This window comes from Lynx rufus, unplaced genomic scaffold (assembly GCF_022079265.1).
Source record: "Lynx rufus isolate CCGP_SWC_20201006 ecotype Redwood Valley unplaced genomic scaffold, mLynRuf1.p SCAF_1, whole genome shotgun sequence".
Classification (NCBI taxonomy): Eukaryota; Metazoa; Chordata; class Mammalia; order Carnivora; family Felidae; genus Lynx; species Lynx rufus.
Window position 1 is genome coordinate 67,803,318 of NW_025814823.1, and position 23,467 is coordinate 67,826,784.

Consider the following 23,467-nt stretch of genomic DNA (forward strand, 5'->3'; position numbering starts at 1 on the left):
AAGCGGCTTTTCAATGGTCAAAATAGCTCAAAGATGGAACTGTCCTCTCGTCCCCCAGCCTGGTAGAAATGGTCTTTCTTTCTTGTTTGCAGGGCTAGGATAAAACTTCCTGGAATGCTGGTCCTATAGGGCTTGGTTGAGTTAGTATCTTAAGTAGCTGGTCTGGGTTTTGTGGGGTTTTTCTTCTGAAATGACCAGAAAGAAATGTATTAAAGAAGAGACTGTGTTACTATTGAGAAAGAAAATCAAGGTCAATACAGGAGGAAGAGAATCAAAGATGAATGTGAGCAACATGTATAACTGATCACAGGATAAAAAGCAGAGGTGATAAGGAATAGGTTATGATATGGGATGCAAGGTAAAATTTGGTGATACAGTAGTTTACAATCTAGGCAATATGTAAGGTGTGAGGTTTGGTAGCCTGCTGTTATTGGATCTTAGAAGTTACAACCACATTGTATTTTCTAGTTATCTTTGGAAATTAATTTCTGCTCTACTGCACTGTAGATGGAGGATACACCCTGTACAATTTCATTCTTCTGAAATTTGTTGAGACTTGCTTTTCAACTAAATGCAAAGTTAATTTTTATAACATTTTATGTGTATTTGAAAGAGTATTCACTTGGTGTTACTGGGTGTTGTGTTCTATATGTGTTTAGGTCAAAATTTATAATCTGTTAAAATCTCTATCTCTTGATATTTTGGTCAGTTTATTGTATCAGGTACTGAGAGATGGGCATTAAAAATAATCCCAGCATGATAGAGAACTATAAATTTCTCTAATTCTATTCCTGCCTTATATATGTAAAATGACTTTATCTTAGTAAGGTTATTTGTCTTGTTGTCCTATATCTCTGGTATTAGTAGAGCTATGCCAATTTTCTTTAGCTTAGTATTGGCCTAGAATACTTTTGCCACTCTTGTATTTTATTTTCATCTTCATCCTAAAGTTGTATTCTTAGGTATGAGGTGTACTTTCCACAAATGACATGTAGTTGTAATTTTAAAAAATCCAATATCACAACCTTTGTCTTTTAATTAAAACATTTAGTCTATTTACATTTAATGTAATTGGGTTAAATTCTAACTTATTATTTTGTTCCTCCTCCATATCCCATATATTCTGCTTTATTTATTTTCCTTTCTTAGTCTATTTATATTATTTCATTCCATTTTTCCTTTTTATTATGACATTATGCCTTCTTTCTATTCTTTTAGTGGTTATCTTAGAAATTAAACTCATATTTGCCTGAAAGTCTAAAAGTAATCATTACCCTTGCTCTGATCAATATAAGAATTTTACATGTTATTGAAAACAACCCTATTTATCTTATGAAAACAACCCTATTTATCTTATGGCTTAAATGCGATTGTTATTTTTAAATTCTGTATATTTAAAAAAATCCTTCTAAGACATTACTTTTGTTTTATATATTCACTGTTCATAGAATTATCCACATAATTTACCATTTTCTTCTCTCTTTAATCTTTTAAAACTCAAATGTCCCACTAGACGTATTTTTTTTTTTCCTGCCTGAAGTACCTCTTTTAGAACTTTCTTTAGTGTGAGAGTGCTGGTGGCAAATTCAGTTTTTTCCATTTGTCCGAAAATACCTTGTTTTATGTTTCCTCTTGAAAGATATATTTTTAGGGTAAATTATTCTAGCTTGGCATTCTTTTTTTCACTGAGTGCTTTTAAATATCATTCCAGTATCTTTTGGCTTTCATTTTTACTGCTGAGAAATCAACGGTCAGACTATCTATAGGTCTTTGAAGGTAATTTTTCCTTTTTCCTCTGGTTTCTCTCAAGATTTCTCTTTGTTTTCTGCAGTTTTATCATAGGTGTGAATTGTCTTGCTTGGTAATCACTGGACTTTCTGAGTATGCAAATTGGTAACAGCCATCAGTTCATGAAAATTCTCAGCCATTAATGCTTCAAATATTATACTTTTTTCCTTTTTTAATGTGAGTATAGTTGACACACAATGTTACACTTACCTTATTCTTTCATCATTGTCTGGAACTCCATTTAAAATGATGTTAATTATTCAATACTCATAAAGCACTTTACAAACCGAACTATCTTATCCTTATAACAAACATGTAAGGTATTACTACCCCCAATTTATAGATGAGGAAAATGAAACAAAGAGGCTAAGCAATTTGTCCAAGGTCACACAGCTAGTGAATGGCAGAGCCAGGTTCACCGCAATTCCTGGTCTCTCAAATTTCGCACTCTATTCTCTATGTCTTTTATGCTCTCTGCTGTACTATACTCTTTTTAAATGTCTCTGTTACATTTGGAATATTTTCTGGCCTTTCAGCTCACTAATTCTCTCTTTAGACATGTAAAAGTTATCCACCGAATTCTTAATTTTGGTTATTGTATCACTCAGTTTTAAAAGTTCTACTTAAAAAAAAATCAGATACACACTTTTTAATAGTTTTTTGGTCCCTGCAACTGTTTTCAAGTTTGTCTTTCATTTCTTTAAACTCTGTAAGCACAGTTGTTTCAGAGTCTGTGTCAATAATTCTAATACAGGAAGTGTTTATGTGCCTGGTTTCTGTGTTTGTTTCTGTTGGTTTTCTCTATGTATTTGGAGATAGTAATCTTATTCTAGGGATATATACGTGTTTCTTCCAAATGTCTGTACAACCTCATTAATCTGGAACTAGTTTAGTGCAAATCCAAGGCTCAGGGTTCCCTGGACCACTTGCATGATACAAATTTGGGTTAAAAGACTGTGTGGAATAATTTACTAGGGTTCATCCTTACCCTGAAGCTATAGCCAGCTTATTGTAGAGAGGGTCTTCTAACAGATTACCCGCTTTATATGGGTCCAGGATTTTACTTTCTGTCCCCATCACCCTGCAAATTAAATCAAAATGATAGTTCAGGTGTACCAGGATGGACAACTGTTCTCAGGACAAGAGAAGCTTCTGTGCTTACTTCACTAGGCTCTTATTTTCCCTATAATTTTGGTTTTGTATTTCCTTGTTTTTCTTATTATTTTGGTACTGTCAGCTCCTCATTGCTTTTAAGATGTTTCAAACACACTTATCCGACATCTTTATTAGTTTTAAGTAGGTAAATTGGTCCAAAGAAATAAATTTGCCATCATTAAAAACTATTTTTCTATCTTTCTTTTTTTTTTCTTTTTGTAAATGAAAGAAACATCACTTTTTCTTTCAGGGCTAACTTTTCAATCTGTGCTCTTGATCTCAACTCTAGAGCCTAATTTGTAACACTATCTGGCTATGGATACAATAGATATGACAGACCCATCCTAACTTAGAAAAAGTCTTTCCTTTTCTTCTACCTTCAAGCTCTCTGCCTTTCTTTCATGAACTTAACTCTCTTCTTCCTTTCATGCCACAGTTCCAGTATGACATTTTAGGTAGTAAAATTATAAAATTAGTTTGAAAATAATCAATTAAGGACAAAAAAGAGAATTCTTAGTCTAAGAACAAAACCCATGAAGAGCTTCTGCCCCACACACTTGCACTTCCAGTATTTTGCTCTTGAAGCTGTTTATCACAACAATGACATCTCCCAGGTCTGGTTGAGAGTCAGTTCCTTCATGCCTAAAAGCAGAAAAACCTGTAAATGTCTATCATCAACTCAAGAAGCGACATGTAATTATGATGGTATAAATAACAGAATAAATTCATTTTGCAATAAACACAAGTATAACATCACTGTGTATATGTATATTTGCTGTTTCTATAGTCAATTAAGATATGCTATAGTACACAATTTTCAAAATTATCCAATTTTAACTTGATACAAATTAAAACTGTACAAAAGTAACTCACTAAATTCCATATTGCCTAATCACTGAGCAAGCTCAAATTATCGCTGATCTTTGCCGTAGTATACCAAGACTACCGCTAAAGTCAAATCTTTCAGGTGTTTTTGGTATATTGCAATGATAATTAAAATATGAAGTGTTTTTGAGACTTTAAAATAAGTTGTTATATATCATAATCGAAGGAATTCTACACCAACAACTTTTCAATATCCACCAGCTATTTTCAAATAGCAAAATTTGAAGTATTAAACCCATAAAACTGAAGATGTCTATTATGCTCATCTGCATGACCTGAATGTTTTATATTATAATGTATTTCATTGTCCAATTTTTGAAATTGCATGAACAAATCAAGTATGATAGCTCTGACCAAAAATTTTTTTTGGTATCATTCTATGTACAGAAAAATGCTGTTAAAAACATTTACAATAAAGCACCAAAGCTGAATTTCGTCAATGAGGGAAGGCAACCAGATGTCAAATTAGTAGATACTTTGAGTTTAGTCAGATTTAGAACACACACCTGAACATTTTCCTGAAATGGAAATCTGAATGGTTACAGGAGTATGTTGACACATGCCTCTGACTCCCTTTTTCTCCCAATTCTCCAGCTGAGGTGGCTAAACCAAAGTAGAAGGCACAGCCATCCCCGACAGTTACCACCAGGAAAAAGAAAGGGTTTCAATTTTTGTGCTAGTAATGTCAAATTTCTTAGAATTTTCAAGAGTTTCCAGTCATAAATGTTGCTCATGGACACCAGCAACTTTAGCCACTGAATCCACTGTCCATCAAGAGCAGGTAGAGCCAGGTCGCACACACTGCAGCGAGACCCACACAAGATCTAAAGCAAACTCCCTCCATCCAACCAGATAGTAGAGGTAGTAGCGAGGAAGACTCTTACCCTATTTCAGGTATTATCGCAAGCACTTTATAGAGATGTTAACTCATTTGATCCATACACTCATCCTTTGAGGAGGGTACAACGATTATCCTAGACCCAAAAAGCCCAGGTAGTTGGGATGTTCACCACTGCACTATTCGATCTTTAAGTAATGCTAGGCAACTAAAAGTCACTGGATACATAAGGACAGTCAGCAGCTTCAATGAAAGGAACAAGCTAAGCAAGCAGTCAGAGGACATGGACTTCACTGAGAAAGAATTAATGCAGGGAAAAAGGGGAGCATTCAAATAATTTACATTCTCAATGAGATTTGGAAGAACACAGTATCTCAGTAAAAGCCATTTGCTGCAAAATGAAAGGATTCACTACATGTCAAGAAGCATAACTTTTTTTTTTTAAATGGACACATATTTATTTTCCTGGGAATCCTAAATATAAATATATTTTAAATTTTTGTACAGGAAAAATCAATCACCCTCTCACTTCTTATCCAAGACATTAAAACCTTATTTACACAAAAATTTTTTTAAAAATTTTTTTTTTCAACGTTTATTTATTTTTGGGACAGAGAGAGACAGAGCATGAACGGTGGAGGGGCAGAGAGAGAGGGAGACACAGAATCAGAAACAGGCTCCAGGCTCTGAGCCATCAGCCCAGAGCCTGACGCGGGGCTCGAACTCACGGACCGTGAGATCGTGACCTGGCTGAAGTCGGACGCTTAACCGACTGCGCCACCCAGGCGCCCCTACACAAAAATTTTAAAGTGGTTTATAGAACTCACCCAACTATTTGATAAATATCTTCAGATTTTCCTTGGCGTAATTTCAGTATCCAAGCACCTGGATTTGCTTTTAATTGAAAATATCCCTTTTAGGATGAGAAAAATATGATCAGTTATAGGACTAAAAGCCTCCAATTGTTCAAAAAAGATTATACATGAATCATTCAGGAAAGTGTTTACTAGACTGGAGTGGATGAATTCTATAAATGAATTACAAAAAGGAGATTTTGCAATAGCCTGAATAATACATCCTGAAAGTATGATTCCCTTCATTTTTGTTTTACTTAATTACCTTATTTAAGGATCAATTTTGTTTTCTGGGAGCTTTTCAGCAATAGCAGGATAAAATCTATTTCATCTTGTTATCAGGAAAACTTCGAGGATTTCCCCCAAACATGTAATTACATACAATCGATTAAGTACTGATAATACTTACGAGATTGGCCATCACTATTGTATCGACCACAACAGGTTTGCTTTTTGTGCCTAGTGTGAACTGCAGACCCCGAGGAGGCTGTTCTGTCACTGTATCGAAGCAGTGTCCTTCAAGTAGTAGATATTCCAGCTCATATTCTGCGGTGACAGTTCTCTCAATCTATGGGGGAAAACAGGTCATTATTTCTGGTGTTAGTAATTCTCATAATATAAATTTTGTAATAAATAAACGTAATTAATATCAGTCAATGTACTGTGGGGGCAACTTCAAGTCTTTCATACTAGTGACTTAATGGTTGAGGCAATTTCTTCAAGACCAAAACTCATGATGAGTTTTTTTCTCCTTTCCCATGACATCAGCTCTACTCCAACCTCATGATATATGCACCAATGTCACAGTCAGGAAAGATGTCATCAAGTTGGAGTATTTGCAGATCTCTTCAAGAGAGAGTGAGATGGGAAACTCAAGGAATCTGCTTCATTGGCTGTTGCCCTTGAGCTCCTCCAGATCTGGCAAGAAAGCCAACTTATCACCTTTCTTGTAATATAAAAAGTTAATATTTCATTGTTTTGCACTCAAAATAAAATATGCTCATCAAAAAATTGAGCAAATATAAAAATGTGGAAAAGAGAAAAAAACAGAAATTACCCACAGATTTAACATTCATTACACATAACACATTTCTTTTTCTTTTCTGTAATTTTTTTTCTAAGAAAATGTAACCAGCTGTTTCATTAAATAGTTTTCTATGAACACGTCCCTGTCTCTACAAATCTCTTTTTAAAGAGCTAAGACTTTTGGGCACCTGGGTGGCGCAGTTGGTTAAGCATCCGACTTCAGCTCAGGTCATGATCTCACGGTTTGTGAGTTCGGGCCCGATGTCGGGCTCTGTGCTGACAGCTCAGAGCCTGGAGCCTGCTTCGGATTCTATGTCTCCCTCTCTCTCTGTCCCTCCCCTGCTCATGCTCTGTCTCTGTCTCAAAAATAAATAAAACATTGAAAAAAAAATTAAAAAAAAAAAGATCTAAGACTTTTTCCAGATTTCCCTCTATTGCAAATGTATTTTAGGGATAACACTTTTTCTCTACTTGATATGAAAAACATAAGCAAACATGAGGCTGAATCAAATGGTAAGTGACTTTTACCTGGTTTGGTAATTTTGTTGAGCAGATGAAACAGTGATGCTCACTATACGGTATCATTTTATTTCGCTGTGAGTTTTTGACACTATTTTTTGGTGTGTTTAGGATATAAAGTATTTCAAAACATTCTCTATTGGATAGCTGCTTTTCCTCACAATCACCACAGAAAGAATAATACTTGTGTGCAGCATTTCTCTTCAAGTTCAGGTCTTAAGAACAAGAGATAAGTACTTTCTTTGACAACAGTGCTTGTTTCAACGTTAGCTGGGATCTGAATTACTTGAACTTCTACCAGTCTAGCAATGAGCTTCACCTACATCATGCACGTGTGCCCCCAGTCCTGACAGCACCACGTGTGCAAGGAAACATTCACAGGAGACGGTCTCAGGAGGGGAGAAGAGTGAAGTCAAAACAAAATCACAGGGCGCCTGGGTGGCGCAGTCGGTTAAGCGTCCGACTTCAGCCAGGTCACGATCTCACGGTCCGTGAGTTCGAGCCCCGCGTCAGGCTCTGGGCTGATAGCTCAGAGCCTGGAGCCTGTTTCCAATTCTGTGTCTCCCTCTCTCTCTGCCCCTCCCCCGTTCATGCTCTGTCTCTCTCTGTCCCAAAAATAAATAAACGTTGAAAAAAAAAATTAAAAAAAAACAAAATCACAGAACTTTACAGACGAGGAACTGTACCTCACAGTGGTCACGAAGCTGAAATATTTTTCTTTAGGAGTTACATATTAGGGCAAAGTCCAAATACACATCAGTTTGAGACCAGTAATACTTTTATTTTATAATACATTAATGTGAAACTTTCTCTTGTCCCTATAGATTTGGATAACAGACATCAATTCTACGGACTTCCTCAAACTACAACACCAAAAACAGACAATCCATTTTTCAAAGAGTTGTTTCTAGTGAATATTATAAGTTCATTTCAAATAATTTCATTAAGGTAATTTAAGTTAAATTGGTTTCTATTATCAAGGTTTATTTTTAGCAAGGACAGGAGTTTGTGGTCTTTTGTGATGTTTGCATTTCCTTTATGTGCTTACTTATCTGTTCTAAATGTTAGCTTATTGATATGAGACATGAATTTAACACCTTACAAATATAACTTTGGGTGCATATTAATATTTCTAAATATAAGTGTTTATTGTTCTGTGGCTAAATAGTAAGGAAGTTAGCTTCTTCCTTTAAAAAAATATAAGTTTAATTATAAAGATTATCATTTGGATTTATTAACAATTATCTATGGTAGTAAAATATGAATTCTTTCACAATTACACTGGCAATGGACATCTAAATTACAGCTGACCCTTCTTGTTACTATGAGCACTGGGTGTTATATGTAAGTGATGAATCACTGAATTTTACTCCTGAAACTAAAATTACATTATATGTTAACTAACTAGAATTTAAGTAAAAATTTGGAAAAAATTAAATTACAGCTGGCCTTTGAACAACATGGGTTTGAACCGCACGGTTCCACTTACATATGGATTCTTTTTTTATAAATACAGTACAGTACTGGAAAAGCATGTCCTCTCCTGTATAATTTTCTTAATCAGGTTTTTCTTCTCCAGCTTACTTGGGTGCTATACGTAAGTGATGAATCACTGAATTCTATTCCTGAAATTATTACACTATATGTTAACAAACCTGGATTTAAATGAAAAAAAATTTACATCCATGTTTTTAAAAACCACTACAATAGTGTTAAAGGTAAATATTGAAATAAAATCTCCTATTATAAAAAAAGAATTTTAAAAATTAGTAATTTATGAAAAGTACAATATATACGACATATAAAAAATATGTGTTGATTGCTTATGTGAAGTAAGGCTTCTCGTCAACAGTAGGCAATTAGTAGTTAAGTTTTGGACAGGAGTCAAAGTTATATGCAGATTTTTGACTGTGTGTGTGTGTGTGTGTGTGTGTGTGTGTGTGTGTGTGTGTCGGGGGCAGGGTGGGGGGGGCGGTGTCAGCAGCCCTGCCCCTGTGTTGTTCAAAGGTCGACTGTACTGCTGTTTCAGAGGCAGCTAATACATTGTTCTATGAATTCCTTTTTAACACAGCCACCTCCTACTATCCTTTAGCAATCTTTTATTCCTCACTTTCTCTTTAGGGGTAAACATACACTAGTGTTTCAGGTGTTTTGGTATCTTTCGGATACAGGCTGTGATTTAATATAACTGAGGAGTCTTCAGATGAAGTTCTAATAACAAGCTCTGAGGAGAACCACTTCTAAATTCCAGGGAAGAGGGATTGTCTCACTTTAAGCTTCCCTAGAACCACTTCTGTCACCTTCGATTTTCGCATTAATGATGGTTGTGTCATAAACACATGAACTAAAGTCCTGGTGAGGGAGAGTTTTACGCCATCAAATGTTTTTAGGTGTCTATGAAACGTCCAGGGATTAGACGCGAAGGAGTACTTGCACGAGCCAATGCGTGGGACAAATCTCTATCTGCCTCATTTTTGTCAGCCGTACTTTCCCTTTTACCTGCAACTCCTTCTCTCTACTCCAACAAGTGTCTCTACTTTGTGATTTCAGATTCTTCTAGGATTGTTGCGGGTCATACTGGAAGTATGTACAGAACATAGCGGGAGAGAAGAGACTTACAAGTAGTTAACTTTCATAGCCCCGAGAATTTGTAATTTCCTTCGGTTTATTCATATAATCTATGAAGTCAGAAAAAACGATTTCTCTTTATTTTAGTCTTCTAAAATAAATGTAACTATTGTTCATTTAAATAGCTTCTAGAAGCATCTGGCTGGCTCTTTGTATAATTTTTAATATATATTTTAATATAAATATATATACATTGTGTATTTATTAATAGCTTCTAAAAAGACACTGCTGTATCTGCTAGTCACAACAATGTGTAGTTAATCTCCATTAATTAATAGCTGCTTAACTTTTTACCACAGATTCAATTTAAATCTTTTCTAAGCCGTGTTAATTCTCCCACCTCAAACTCTTTAGCATTTGGGTTGGAACTTATAAATTCATCTTATTGGTATAGATCCCTGAACTCTCTCAATGGAGAATCCAGGCAATCCTTTAAGAGAGCTGGCTGCTCACAGAGAAAACAGGATTGCTTTTTACGTTTTGACAAACTCATTTCTGAATTTTCTCTCCTGGATTATGTTATTTTGCTGCCTTTCTATTCTTTCCCGATATTTGAAGGACTGATTATTGGTGATGGCTATGGCAGGGTTTTAGGTCCTTCTCTGGGTGGCTGAAGCTGACAGCAGTGGGTGTGTTCCCCGGAAGTGATGGGAAACCACACAATCTATTCACAACTGGATCTGAAGAAACCATGGAAGGGAAGTCTTTAGACAAAGGTAACACATGAGAAACAAATATGATGAACAATCTTAACCATTTTATCAGCGGTAAAATGTTCACAGCCTAGGTTAAAGCAGTAGCTACAAGAAGCTGCCACACTCAGAGCTGGAAAACAGGTCAGGGCTACGCAGAACCAAGCCAAGAGGGAAGACACTAAGAAGGAGGGATTTGCTCCCTTCTCTGGATACCTATTCTCTAGGTAAGCTCTCCTAAAATGCTTCTGTTTTTAGGAGTATTTTGGGGTGCTTCAGTGATATCCAAGAATTCTGCCACTGGTCCAGTAATGTCATTAGCCACGAATCAGTTCTGACTTCTGAATCCAATTTTTTGAAAGACCGAGTGTATTTTAAAATAGTCTCCTCCCCTTTTGTGGGCCCTGGGCGGAATGTAATAGGTGGGGAAGAGAAGGCTGGACATTTCCTGGAGAAGGATCACAGGGTGGGGGTGCAGGGGGTGGGGCCAGAGGGTGGGCAGAGGTAGGGTAGGGAGTGTAGGGGGCAGGTGGGAAGCAGTGCACCCAGTCTGCAGTTTTGAGAGCGCCCTGTTCCCTGCTTTCTACCCTAATCTCGTTCGGGCTGCTTTCTACCCTAATCTCGTTCAGGCTGCTTTCTCTGGCCATGCAGTTTCTCTGAGGGGCAAAATAGGTATTCACGGTGTTGTCCTAAGTCATCCAACTCCATATTTCCTACGTCGTTCATCTTAGAGGAGCACCTGTGAAGTAGGGGTCTGAGGCAACAAAGAAGGTAAGAGTACCTAGGAACCTGGAAAACTAGAGAAGGTGAATTTGTAAATTAAGGAAACTCAAAAATCAAAGGAAAGACTGGATCAGGACCTAGAACCATAAGGAAGAAAATTCTGGGAGCAGCCATGGCATGATCAGTCATTGCTTACAATTACAGTGGCTGACAAGAATGTACCCTATTCCTCTTATCTTATACAACTTTACAGGACAACTTACATCCTTGAGGTGAATATTATCAAGGTCACAATTGCTGTGTACTGTTTCAACCAACCAGCCTTCAGGAGTAATCATGTTGAGGGTTAGAAGGGGCGCTTCAGGGATATCCAAGAATTTTGCCACTGGTCCAGTAATGTCATTACCCACTAACATCAGTTCTGGCTCCAGAACAAAACGATAAAAGCTGTCAACAGAACATAAATAAAAATACATACTATGACCAAAACTGAAATTTCTTCTAAAATATTTAAGAACTGAAAATCACTTATAAACATGACCAAAAAGTCTCAAATTAAAAAGACTAAAACACACTGTAACTGCAGAACGGTTGATGCTTATAAATGGTAAACAGTCTGTTTACACTGTCATCTATTACAAGATTGTATATATCATATATCCTTGTTAATTATTTCTTAATGAACATGGTTAGAATGCTTTTAGGATATACCGACTTATGTGGGTTCTAGTATTATGAGCTGTATTTGCTCACTGATCCTTCTTCAGATTTGACCATTTGTCAGCCATTTTATTAAATGTTGGCACCACTAATTGTATGAGGAGAAATGATAACCAGAAAGCAAATAAAATTCAAGCTAAAATTCTGATGAAAGTTCAATTAAAAACAAATAGGACTGGGGCACCTGGGTGGCTCAGTCAGTTGAGTATCTGAGTCTTGACTTCAGCTCAGATATGATCCCAGGGTTGTGGGATCAAGCTCTGTGTTGGGAAATGCAAGGTGCAGGGGGAGGTACAAGGTGAATGAGGGGTGAACAGGGGTTATGAGCCATCCCTGAAGAAGCTGAGAAGAGAAAGAATGCAGAAGAGGAGAAAAAGTCTGGGCTCCTGAGGAGAGGTTACTAAGAGAGCAATTTATTTTTCTTTAAAAAAATTTTTTTTTAACGTTTATTTATTTTTGAGACAGAGCATGAACGGGGGAGGGTCAGAGAGAGAGAGGGAGACACAGAATCCGAAACAGGCTCCAGGCTCTGAGCTGTCAGCACCCAGCCTGACACGGGGCTTGAACTCACGAACTGCGAGATCATGACCTGAGCCGAAGTCGGATGCTTAACCGACTGAGCCACCCAGGCGCCCCTTTTTATTTCTCTTCTTAAATTGAGTAAACTCTCAGGACGGAAAGAAAAGGGCTGGCAGGGAGGTCGGCAGGGAGGTCAAAGACATGGAACAAAGGAGCTATGTGGCAAAGCAAGTGTGGGTTCCAACAGAAAGGGAGGATTAGCCAAGAGGAGATTCAGCACCCCTTCCTCTACCCCACAGGAAGGCTGGGACACGTGGGAGACACAGCAGGCTGCCCACAACCTGTGCCACGTCTGAGAAGGAAGGGACAGTATTCTAAAAGCAAAGGGCTTGGGGACCAATGTGTCATCTAGTTTTCTTGGTAGATGCTACTGAGTAAATAATACTCTGTTGAGTCCATAGTTCCAAACCAGTTTCAAAGTCTTTGTGTTGTGCAGCATTATTAACTGCTCAAAGCATCTGTCTGGTACATTAAGGGTCATTTCACCTTAGAGAGGTCAAGTTCTTTCCTTCCTAATGGATTATGCTTCCTTATGTTCATTATTCTTACTCTTTATAGAGATACTATGGAGAGCATCTCTAGTCATGTGAATAAAAATTCTGTACTCATGGAGCTAACTGACCTCTCTCCATTAGTGGCTAAAATAAGAAGAAAGCTTTTGTTTGGATTTAGAGGGACATAATAAAATTTGAAATACACAAGATAAATGAGAAGTATGAAAAGTGAATGAGATATGAGGACATGAGTCTCAGGAAAGGAATGAATGTACCCTAAATTTTTATCTTAATTCCTTACATTTCCCATTTTATTGCTTTCCAAATACTGTATTAAAAGTATTTGCCATGTTTAAAATATCTGCTCAAGGCAATAACCTATGTTTATCAATTACAACAAATACAATTCAATAAGTAAATAAGGGACTAACCGAATGTAACTTTTCTGTCTTGTGTTTGCATAACACATTGACAAGGCTTTTTTTTTTTTTTTTTTTGCCCCGTGACAACTGAAAGATCCTGCATATTCCTATCAGAAAGGGTGGCTCAAAATGATAGTGACCCTGACCCAGAAAGGGGAAGACAGATAAATTTTTGTCCCCACTTTAGAGACCATGTTATTTCAACATAACAGTTTTAATGTGAAATATTTGCATCTGTTCTTGTGCCAGTACCATACTGTCTTGATGATTACAGCCTTGTAGTAGAGGCTAAAGTCTGGGATTATGATGCTTCCTGCTCTGGTTTTCTTTTTCATCATAACTTTGGCTATTCAGGGTCTTTTGTGATTCCATACAAATCTTAGGATTGTTTGCTCTAGCTTTCAGAAGAATGCCAGGGCAATTTGGAGTGGGATTGCACTGAACGTGTAGATTGCTTTGGGTAGTAATGACATTTTAACAATATTTGTTCTTCCAATCCACGAGCATTGAATATTTTTCCATTTGTGTCTTCTTCAATTTCCTTCATAAATTTTCTATAGTTTTCAGCATACAGATCTTTTACATCTTTGGTTAGATTTATTCCTTGGTATTTTACAGTTCTTGGTGCAATTGTAAATGGGATCAATGTCTTGATTTCTCTTTCTGTTGCTTCATTATTGGTGTATAGAAAGACAACTGATTTGTGTACACTGATTTTGTATCCTGAAACTTTGCTGAATTCATGTATCAGTTCTAGCAACTTTTTGGTGAAGTCTTTCCAGTTTTCCATGTAGAGTACCATGTCATCTACAAAAAGTGAAAGTTTGACTTCTTCTTGCCAATTTGGATGCCTTTTATTTCATTTTATTGTCTTATTGCTGAGGCGAGGACTCCCAACACTATGTTAAACAACTGAGAGTGGACATCACTGTTGTGTTCCTGATCTCAGGGGGAAAGCTCTCAGTTTTCCCCCATTGAGGATGATATTAGCTGTGGGCCTTTCATATATGGCTTCTATGATGTTTAGGTATGTTCCTTCTATCCTGACTTTCTTGAGGGTTTCATGAAGAAAGGATGCTGTATTTTGTCAAATGCTTTCTCCATCCAAGATAGGACTATACAGTTCTTATTCTTTCTTCTATTAATGTGATGTATCACACTGATAGATTTTTGAACACTGAACCAGCCCTACAGCCCAAGAATGAATCCCACTTGATTGTGGTGAATAACTCTTTTGATATACTGTTGAATTTGATTTTCTAGTATCTTGTTGAGAATTTGTGCATCCAATGTTCATCAGGGATATTGACATGTAATTCTCCTTTTTAGTGGAGTCTCTGGTTTGCAAATCAAGATAATGCTGGCTTCATACAATGAGTCTGGAAACTTTCCTCCCATTTCTATTTTTGGAACAGCTTGAGAAGGATAGGCATTAACTCTGCTTTAAATGTCTGGTAGAATTCCCCTGGGAAGCCATCTGGCCCAGGACTCTTACTTATTGGGAGATTTTTGATAACGGATTCAATTTCTCTGCCGGTTATTGGTCTGTTTAAATTTTCTATTTCTTCCCATTTGAGTTTTAGTAGTGTGTAGGTGTCTAATTTGTCCATTTCTTCCAGGTTGTCCAGTTTGTTGGCACATAATTTTCATAGTATTCTCTGATAATTGTTTGTATTTCTGTGGTGTTGGTTGTGACCTATCCTCTTTTTATTGGTGATTTTATCTATTTGGGTCCTCTTTTTGAGAAGTCTGGCTAGGGGTTTATCAATTTTGTCTGTTTTTTCAAAAAACCAGCTCCTAGATTCATTGATCTGTTCTACTGTTTTTTTTTTTTTTGATTCTATATTGTTTATTTCTGCTCTAATGTTTACTATTTCTATTCTTCTGCTGGCTTTGGGGTTTCTTTGCTGTCCTGCTTCTAGTTCCTCTAGTAATGCTGTTAGATTTTGTATTTGGGATTTTTCTTGTTTCTTGAGATAGGTCTGGATTGCAATGTATTTTCCTCTTAAGACTGCCTTTGCTGCGTCCCAAGGGGTTTGGACTGTCGTGTCTTCATTTTCACTTGTTTCCATGTATTTTTTTAATTTCTCCTTTAATTGCCTGGTTGACCCATTCATTCTTTAGTAGGATGTTCTTTAACCTCCATGCATTTGGAGGCTTTCCAATTTTTTTTTCTGTGGCTGATTTCAAGTTTCATACTGTTGTGATCAGAAAATATGCATGGTATGATCTCAATTCTTTTATATGTTTGAGGACTGTTTTGTGACCCAGCATGTGATCTATCTTGGAGAATGTTCCATGTACACTCTAGAAGAATGTATACTCTGCTGCTTTTGGATGAAAAGTTCTGAGTCTATCTGTCAAATCCATCTGGTCCAGTGTACCATACAAGGCCATTGTTTCTTTATTGATTTTTTTGCCTAGATTATCTGTCCATTGTTGTAAGTGGAGTATCAAAGTCCCCTGCAATTACAGTATTCCTATCAATAAGATTGCTTATGTTTGTGATTAACTGATTTATGTATTTGGGTGCTGCCAAGTTGAGAGCATAAACATTTATAATTTTTAGCTCTTCTTGAAGGATAGAACCCCATGGTACCGGTACAAGAACAGAAACATAGACCAATGGAATGAAGAACCTGGAATTGGACCCACAAATGTATAGCCAACTAATCTTTGACAAAGCAGGAAAGAGTATCCAATGGAAAAGAGACAGTCTCTTTAGCAAATGGTGCTGGGAGAATGAAACTGGACGACTTTCTGACACCATACACAAAAATAAACTCAAAATAGATGAAAGACCTAAATGTGAGACAGGAAACCATCAAAACCCCAGAGAAGAAAAACAATCTCTTTGACCTCAGCTGCAGCAACTTCTTGTCTCCAAAGGCAAGGGAAATAAAAGCAAAACTGTACTATTGGGACCTCATCCTTTTGCACTGCATCCCTCATCCTTATGCACTGCAAAGGAAACAATCAACAAAACTAAAAGGCAACCAATGGAATGGGGGAAGATATTTGCAAATGACATATCAGATAAAGGATTAAACTTACCAAACTCAACACCCGAAAAACAAATTATCCAGTGAAGAAATGGGAAGAAAACATGAACAGACACTTTTCCAAAGAAGATATCCAGACAGCCAACAGACACATGAAAAGATGCTCAACATCACTCATCATCAGGGAAATACAAATTAAAACCACAGTGAGATACCACCTCACACCAGTAAGAGTGGCTAAAATTAACAACTCAGGAAACAACAGATGCTGGTGAGGATGTGGAGAAACGGGAATCCTCTTGCACTGTTGGTGGGAATGCAAACTAGTAAAGCCACTCTGGAAAACAGTGTGGAGGTTCCTTAAAAAATTAAAAATAGAATTACCCTACAACCCAGCAATTGATCCTGCATGAATCAATACAGGAGTGCTGATTCAAAAGGGTACATGTACCCCAATGTTTATAGCAGTGCTTTCAATAATAGCCAAATCATGCAAAGAACCCAATTGTCTATCAACTGATGAATGGATAAAGATGTGTTTTATATATACAATGGAATACTACTTGGCAATAAGAAAGAATGAAATCCTGCCATTTGTAACAATGTGGATGGAAGTGGAGGGTATTATGCTAAGTGAAATAAGTCAGTCAGAGAAAGACAGATATCATATGTTTTCACTCATATATGGAACTTGAGAAACTTAATGGAGGACCATGGGAGAAGGAAAGGGAAAAAATAGTTTCAAACAGAGAGGGAGGCAAACCATAAGAGACTCTTGAATGTGGAGAACAAACTGAGGGTTGACAGAGGGGATGGAGAAGGGGGAGAAATGGGTGATAGGCATTGAGGAGGACACTTGTTGGGATGAGCACTGGGTGTTGTATGTAAGCGATGAATCATAGGAATCTACCCCCCAAACCAAGAGCACACCATATATACTGTATGTTAACTAACTTGACAATAAATTATATATAAAAATTTTTAATTGCATATAATAAACATTTTCTGTATTATTAAAAGATTATTCTACACTAACTACATCTCAATACTTCTGAATAAGAAATGAGACAATATCATAAAGTTCATTTTGACAATTCAGCTCTGAAGTACTGACAGTATACAAAAACAAAAATGGTTTAATTCAACTTTATATAGGTATTTCTACATCACACTTTCAAAAATACCCATGGACAAACATAAATCCATGTAAATACTGAAATTATGTCAGATCAATTTTACTGGTTATTATAATTTTGCGCCCATTAAGGTTAATAAATTATCTTTGGTCTTCTGATCTTTTTTCAGTTAATCATCTTGTGAAGAAAAAAAAAACAGACCCAGTAATTATGGTTCTTTCTTTTAGTCCTAGCATCTGCAAACCTTTTGAAATGAAATTATGTTCACTCAGACTCACCTCGTTAAAGGGGCTTCTGAAAGCTTACCCCTACAGTTCATGAACAACTTTATCTTCATGTTGATAATCTTGCCAAGTACCTGTTAGAAAAAAATTCCCGTATTTTATATTAAATATTCTTAATATCTAACATTTATTAGGCCTTTACTATGCACCAGGCACTGTGTTCACACCTTTAAAAAATGTTTTATTTATTTTTGAGAGAGAAGGGGTGGCAAAGAGGCAGAAAGAGACAGGAACAGAGGATCTGAAGAAGGCTCTGTGATGACAGCAGTGAACCTGATGCAGCACTTGAACTCACGACCCAAAAAAACATGACCTGAGCCAAAGTCTGACACTTAACTGACTGAGCTACTCAGGTGCCCTGCGTTCACACTTGATATTCATTATCTCATGTGATCCTTACAACAGCCTTTAGAGGCGACCACCTTCACAGCTGAGCCACAGAGAAATGTAGTAGTAATTCACCCAAGATCACACAATAAATCATGGCCAGGGTCAGATTTGAATCCAGACAGTTGATTTCATTGCTCAAGAGTTACGCGGCCTCCCTTTTGCCTAATGTGACTTTCTTTCATGGTCTCCATATTTCCTTAGTATTGAAGAACAAGTAAAATAATTGCTGGAACTATGACATGTGAATACAAAGTGCTGTCCTCACGGCAACAATGGCCAGGGTGCCCCAGTCCATTTGGAATTCTGCCCACGTGGTAGAGATGTAGGAAGTTCCTAGCTACATACGGAGGAAATACTGTCTCTTTTCCTGGGGCATATGATGTAGAAGAATTATTAATTTTGGTAGTCCCTACCTCTAGAAGGCAAGTCAGTGCAGATTTGAAAGATATTAGTCAACAGAGGACATAGAGAAAGACAGAAGGATGAGAAAAGCCACATAGAACAGGAAAGAACAGGCTTGAGAAGGAATCAGGACAGACTAAGGATTTCAGAGCCCTATTTCCTATTCTATCATTCCTCATATTTGCTACAACAGAGGTCACTGAGGCACTGTTTTTCTCAAGTGTTCAATGAGAAACTATCCATTTCTTCCAATAAATTATGTTTTATAGCATAAATTTTCCTTATGGTAAGAAATAATAAATTATATGAAGTACTGAGGTGCTCAGAAGGAAACATGTTATTATTTCCAATCACATAAACTGGGATCCAATCCCATATTTTATATTTCCATTTAAATTCCTATTTTATTCCTAAATTCTACCTTTACATAAAAACTTTGGAGGTAAGCAATGTTTTTTTTTCTTTCTGAATAATGACTCTGTAGGAATAGGTATTTATACACTAAAATGCATCATATTAGCTCCATGCCTTACAGATACAATGATTGATTACTGTTTTCTTTTAAATTTATTTATTTTGAGAGAGAGAGAGAGAGAGAGAGAGAGAGAGAGAGAGAGAGAGAGAGAGGAGACACAAGTGGGGGGGGGGGCAGGAGGGACAGAATCCCAAGCAGGCTCCATGCTGTCAGCGCAGAGCCTCATGCAGGGCTCACGTCAGTGAGACAAGACTGGATGGGTACACCCTTGCTCTCCCCTTCCCGCTCACAGGAACACAGAGGTGGGTCAGAGGAGCCTGACTGGATCTCAGGCCACGAGACACCAGCCGCTTCAGGAGGAAGACTGAACTACCACACAAAGGCTGGCCAAGTCCTCACACCGTGGGGCCGCCTTAGCCACTCCAGGCTGCTGTGAGATGAGAGAAATAAACTCCAGTCTTGAAGGTTCTGTTACTTTGGCCAAACTTTCTGAATCTAACCTTCACTCACCTGTTTGGCTATTGTTACTTATTATACCATCGGCTTCTCCAGAAGCCATTTTTTCAGAACTCGAGACAGGGTGAAGACAGGAAGACCGTGTGTTAGTTAGCTCAGAATGCTGCCACAGAATACCACAGACTGGGTGGCTTAAACAACAGAAATTTACTAATTTTCAATCAAGAGGCCGGCTGATTCCGTTTCTGGTGAAAGCCCTCTTCCTGCCTTGGAGGCAGCCACCATGTTGCCACGTGCTCACATGACCTCTGCTTTGTGTGTGTGTGTGAGGCGAGAAAGAGAGCTCTCTCTCTTCCTCTTCTGTAAGGATATAAATCCTATTGGATTAGGGCCCAAACTGTAAAATCTCATTTAACCTTAATTACCCCCTAAAGGCCCCATTTCCAAACACAGTCACAGGAAGGGTAGGGCTTCACCATATAAATTTCAGGGGAGGTGGAGACAACAATTAAGTCTACAGCAACACCGAACCTTGGGCCTGCCATACACCTCGTGCACAGCCTTACACCATTCCATTTTCTACATTGAAATATGATTAAAAAGTTACACAGAATAAAGAATCAAGAGGACATAAACACTATACTTGAAAACAGACCTGACAGATTAATGATAAATTTCAAAACAAAAGTATGTAATAAAATGACATATATAGAATATAGAATAAAAATATCTCACAATCAATAACTGGGCCATCTTCTGTGCCTCTCTTGTCAATGGATCAACAATAGCAATGACATCAAAGAACATACCATTCTCTTGAGGCTTTATCTTTATAATGCTATGAAAATAGAAAATAAGATGAAAGGGGATGAGTTAAATCTCTTTAATTATCTAATAAACCTTAATCTCAGCTATATACATTCTTATAAATTGTTCTCTTTCTCACTAGATTAAAAAAACCTGGTTATTTCACAGATGAAAATGCAAATTTAAAAGCCTCATGTTTGTGTTCAATAAACTACAAAACTGGAAGGAAACAGAGAAAATAAGAACTTATGAATGAGTGATTTTTAAAAACTCTTCAAAGAACAATACTATTACAGTGAAAACTCTAACTTTAACCTCCCCCAAATTCTCATGGACCATACAACATAAAAAATAAAACCAGGTTACTTTTGTGTTGGTTGAATATATTTTTTCAGATTTGAGAATAAAATTAACTGTTCAGTAGTTTTTTTGAATTTAGTATTTAAAAAACTCCAATATATCATGTAACAGGAAAGTTCAGGAGGTAAAAGCCCAAATTTATCATACTTATTTTTGGCCCCAGGCACCTTCTCCCGAGCTCCTCCTCTCAGTCTTCCTGCTTGTTTCTTTCACTGAACTAAGTTCTAAGTTGGAAGATAGACTCATCTTTACAAGGAACACAGAGCACAGAAGAGGCCAGTGAAAGATAATAAATTTTATATTTAACGTAATTCAAAGTTAAAAGTATATACTTGACTAAAAGTACAGAATATTCAATTGAATTACTGTTTTAACACTGTAATAATACAGGAAGTCAGTTTTTTGAGATGTATGAATTATATTTTATGTATTACAAAGGGATGAAGGTTACCAAATCAAAATGTATCCCTGTAAAATTACAGGGATATAGTCTTCTTTGGTGCAGAAAGACTATAAAAGACTTTTTGCAGCAAAGGGATGAATTTCTCAGCAATAAAAGTTAACGTAAAAGTCACTTCAAATATGGGTCCTTTGACAAAGAAATGAAAGATATTTTATTTTATATGAAGTTGACATGATTTAATTTTGTGAAAAATAGGAGTGACAGAATCAGACAACATATCCTGCTACGGAACTATTACTAGAAATAAGGACTACAAATCAGATGTTTTAAAACTGAAGAGACTATCTACAGTGGTTAATTACTTTAGTTATGTTGGTGACAATTTTACCAATTATTGCTATACTTGTAGCGTTACTCAAAACTTGTATTTTCTGTATGTGCTGTTATGGTGGCTAAAAGCAGGCATCTGTTTACTCAGACGACTGCCGATTCTGTGAGGCTGTCTGTATCCGAATCCAACAGTCCCTCCCCATCATCTATTTCTACATGCATTGATGTAGACTCATGACCATTTTCTGAGCAAAATCCTGAGCCTATTAGTAGGTATTACATTGACTAATCCAAGAATGGAAGCAGCACATCTCTTTTCCCATACAATATTAACAAAAAGATGCTAATTCCACCTACACCACCTTTTTAAGGCAATGGATGTGTATTCAATTGCCAAGAAACTAGTGTTACACTTTATGCCATTAGCCAGGAAGAATGATGTCAAGTACACTGACAGTCAATAATTATTAAAAGCTTACGTCAAAGAGAGCCATGAAGGTTGGCTTGAGGTAGGTATGTGCAGGCCTTCAAGTCTTAGGGATAAACTAAGCACATTTTAAACAGGCCACTGCAGCAGGAAAATGCTCAGCCAATATCATATCCATTCCATGCAGAGATGTTCTACTGAATTAAGTCTGTTATGATGTTATTAGTTTGTATATAAAGACAGGTCAAGCCACCCATCTTAAAAGATGTTGAAGACACTATTCGTTCTATAGTATTCCCTCCGCAAAGATTTCTCAGAGAATTTCTCTGTCCTCCCTCTTCTAAAAACAGTTACATTTCGAGGGTTGATGGGGGTGGGAGATGGGTATTAAGGAGGGCACCTGTTGGAATGAGCACTGGGTGTTGTATGGAAACCAATTTGACAATAAATTTCATATTAAAAATAATAATAATAAAAATAAATAAATACAGTTACATTTCACCTGAACAACTCCTCTGTTTCCATCGTGGACTTCGTGAACCATGTAAACTGGAAAGCTTACAGTGAAACTTGGGGTGTGCTCATGGCAGGCAGAAAGAACGGCCATCCGCCTTGCAACCTCCTTTCCTTCCTGCCTGCACTGTGAGCTCTAAGCTCCAGTATCAATAGCCTCAGAGGGACTGCTTAACCAGCTCCTACAATTGTGTAAGGTCGAACCCTACAACAATTCTTTTATAAATGAATAACGAGTTCTCATCTACACAACCTCCACATGTGTATGCGTACATGCGTGCACACGCACACATGCACATGTGCGTGCGTGCACACACACACACACACACACACACACACACACATTAACAGCATTCCAACTGCTCTGATTAAGCTCTGCTTGTACAGTCCAGCATTGCTAATGTGCTTCTCTCTACCTTTCCTAGGCTTCCAACACAAAATCCAACAAAGTCATTCTTCCTTCATTAAATTAATACCTTCACTTAGGTTATCATTAAGTTTTGCTGACCTGGATCCTACTTAAGGTAGGTATTCACATCTCTCCCCAGATTAAGAGGAGTTGATTTTATGGTTTAACTTTCAGGTCTAATCTTCTTTCTCTTATTTCCAAGTGTCATTATTTGTGCAACAAATACACATAATAGCTGCAATGCATTAAATATTTATTATATTCACGGCAGTAGGCCTGAGTCTCATAAAACCCTGGAAGGGTAGGACTCCACACCCGCATTTTATAGATTAAGAAACTGAAGCTATGAGAAGTCACAGGGCCATGATAGACTGGGATTCAAAAACTGGGTTTTTTGGACAAGAAAGCTCATGCTATGCTACATAACCAATGTTGACCCAGATGAATTTATCAGCATGGGTAAGCACATAGAAAACAAAAGTTAAATGCCTAAAGTATATACATGAACTCAGAAAATGGCAAATTATCTGCATGTTATAGAAGGCAGGCATTAGGTATTACTGTATAAACAGAGATGCACATCAATATGTACATACTGCATATCCATTTATACATTTTTATAAATAACAGAAAAAAATTGGAGAATTGCAAACCAGTATCAGAAAGTCACATCATACCTTCTGTCTATATAAAATAAGGCAGCAGGCTTAAAAGCAACAGATGCATTGAGAGATTTGAAAGTTAGAGAAA

At 37.1% G+C, this 23,467-nt stretch overlaps 1 protein-coding gene across 1 annotated transcript in view; it reads right to left on the reverse strand.

Moving 5' to 3' along the window:
* Positions 1–23,467, reverse strand: part of UGGT2 (UDP-glucose glycoprotein glucosyltransferase 2) — a 189,379-nt gene that overhangs the window by 25,988 nt on the left and 139,924 nt on the right. The window contains exons 25-30 of the mRNA XM_047081127.1: positions 20,204–20,306; positions 17,740–17,819; positions 11,372–11,555; positions 5,930–6,088; positions 5,494–5,579; positions 3,501–3,585 (exon numbers count right to left, since the gene is read on the reverse strand). Of these exons, the coding sequence (XP_046937083.1) occupies positions 3,501–3,585; positions 5,494–5,579; positions 5,930–6,088; positions 11,372–11,555; positions 17,740–17,819; positions 20,204–20,306 (697 nt within the window). The remainder of the gene's footprint in view (positions 1–3,500; positions 3,586–5,493; positions 5,580–5,929; positions 6,089–11,371; positions 11,556–17,739; positions 17,820–20,203; positions 20,307–23,467) is intronic.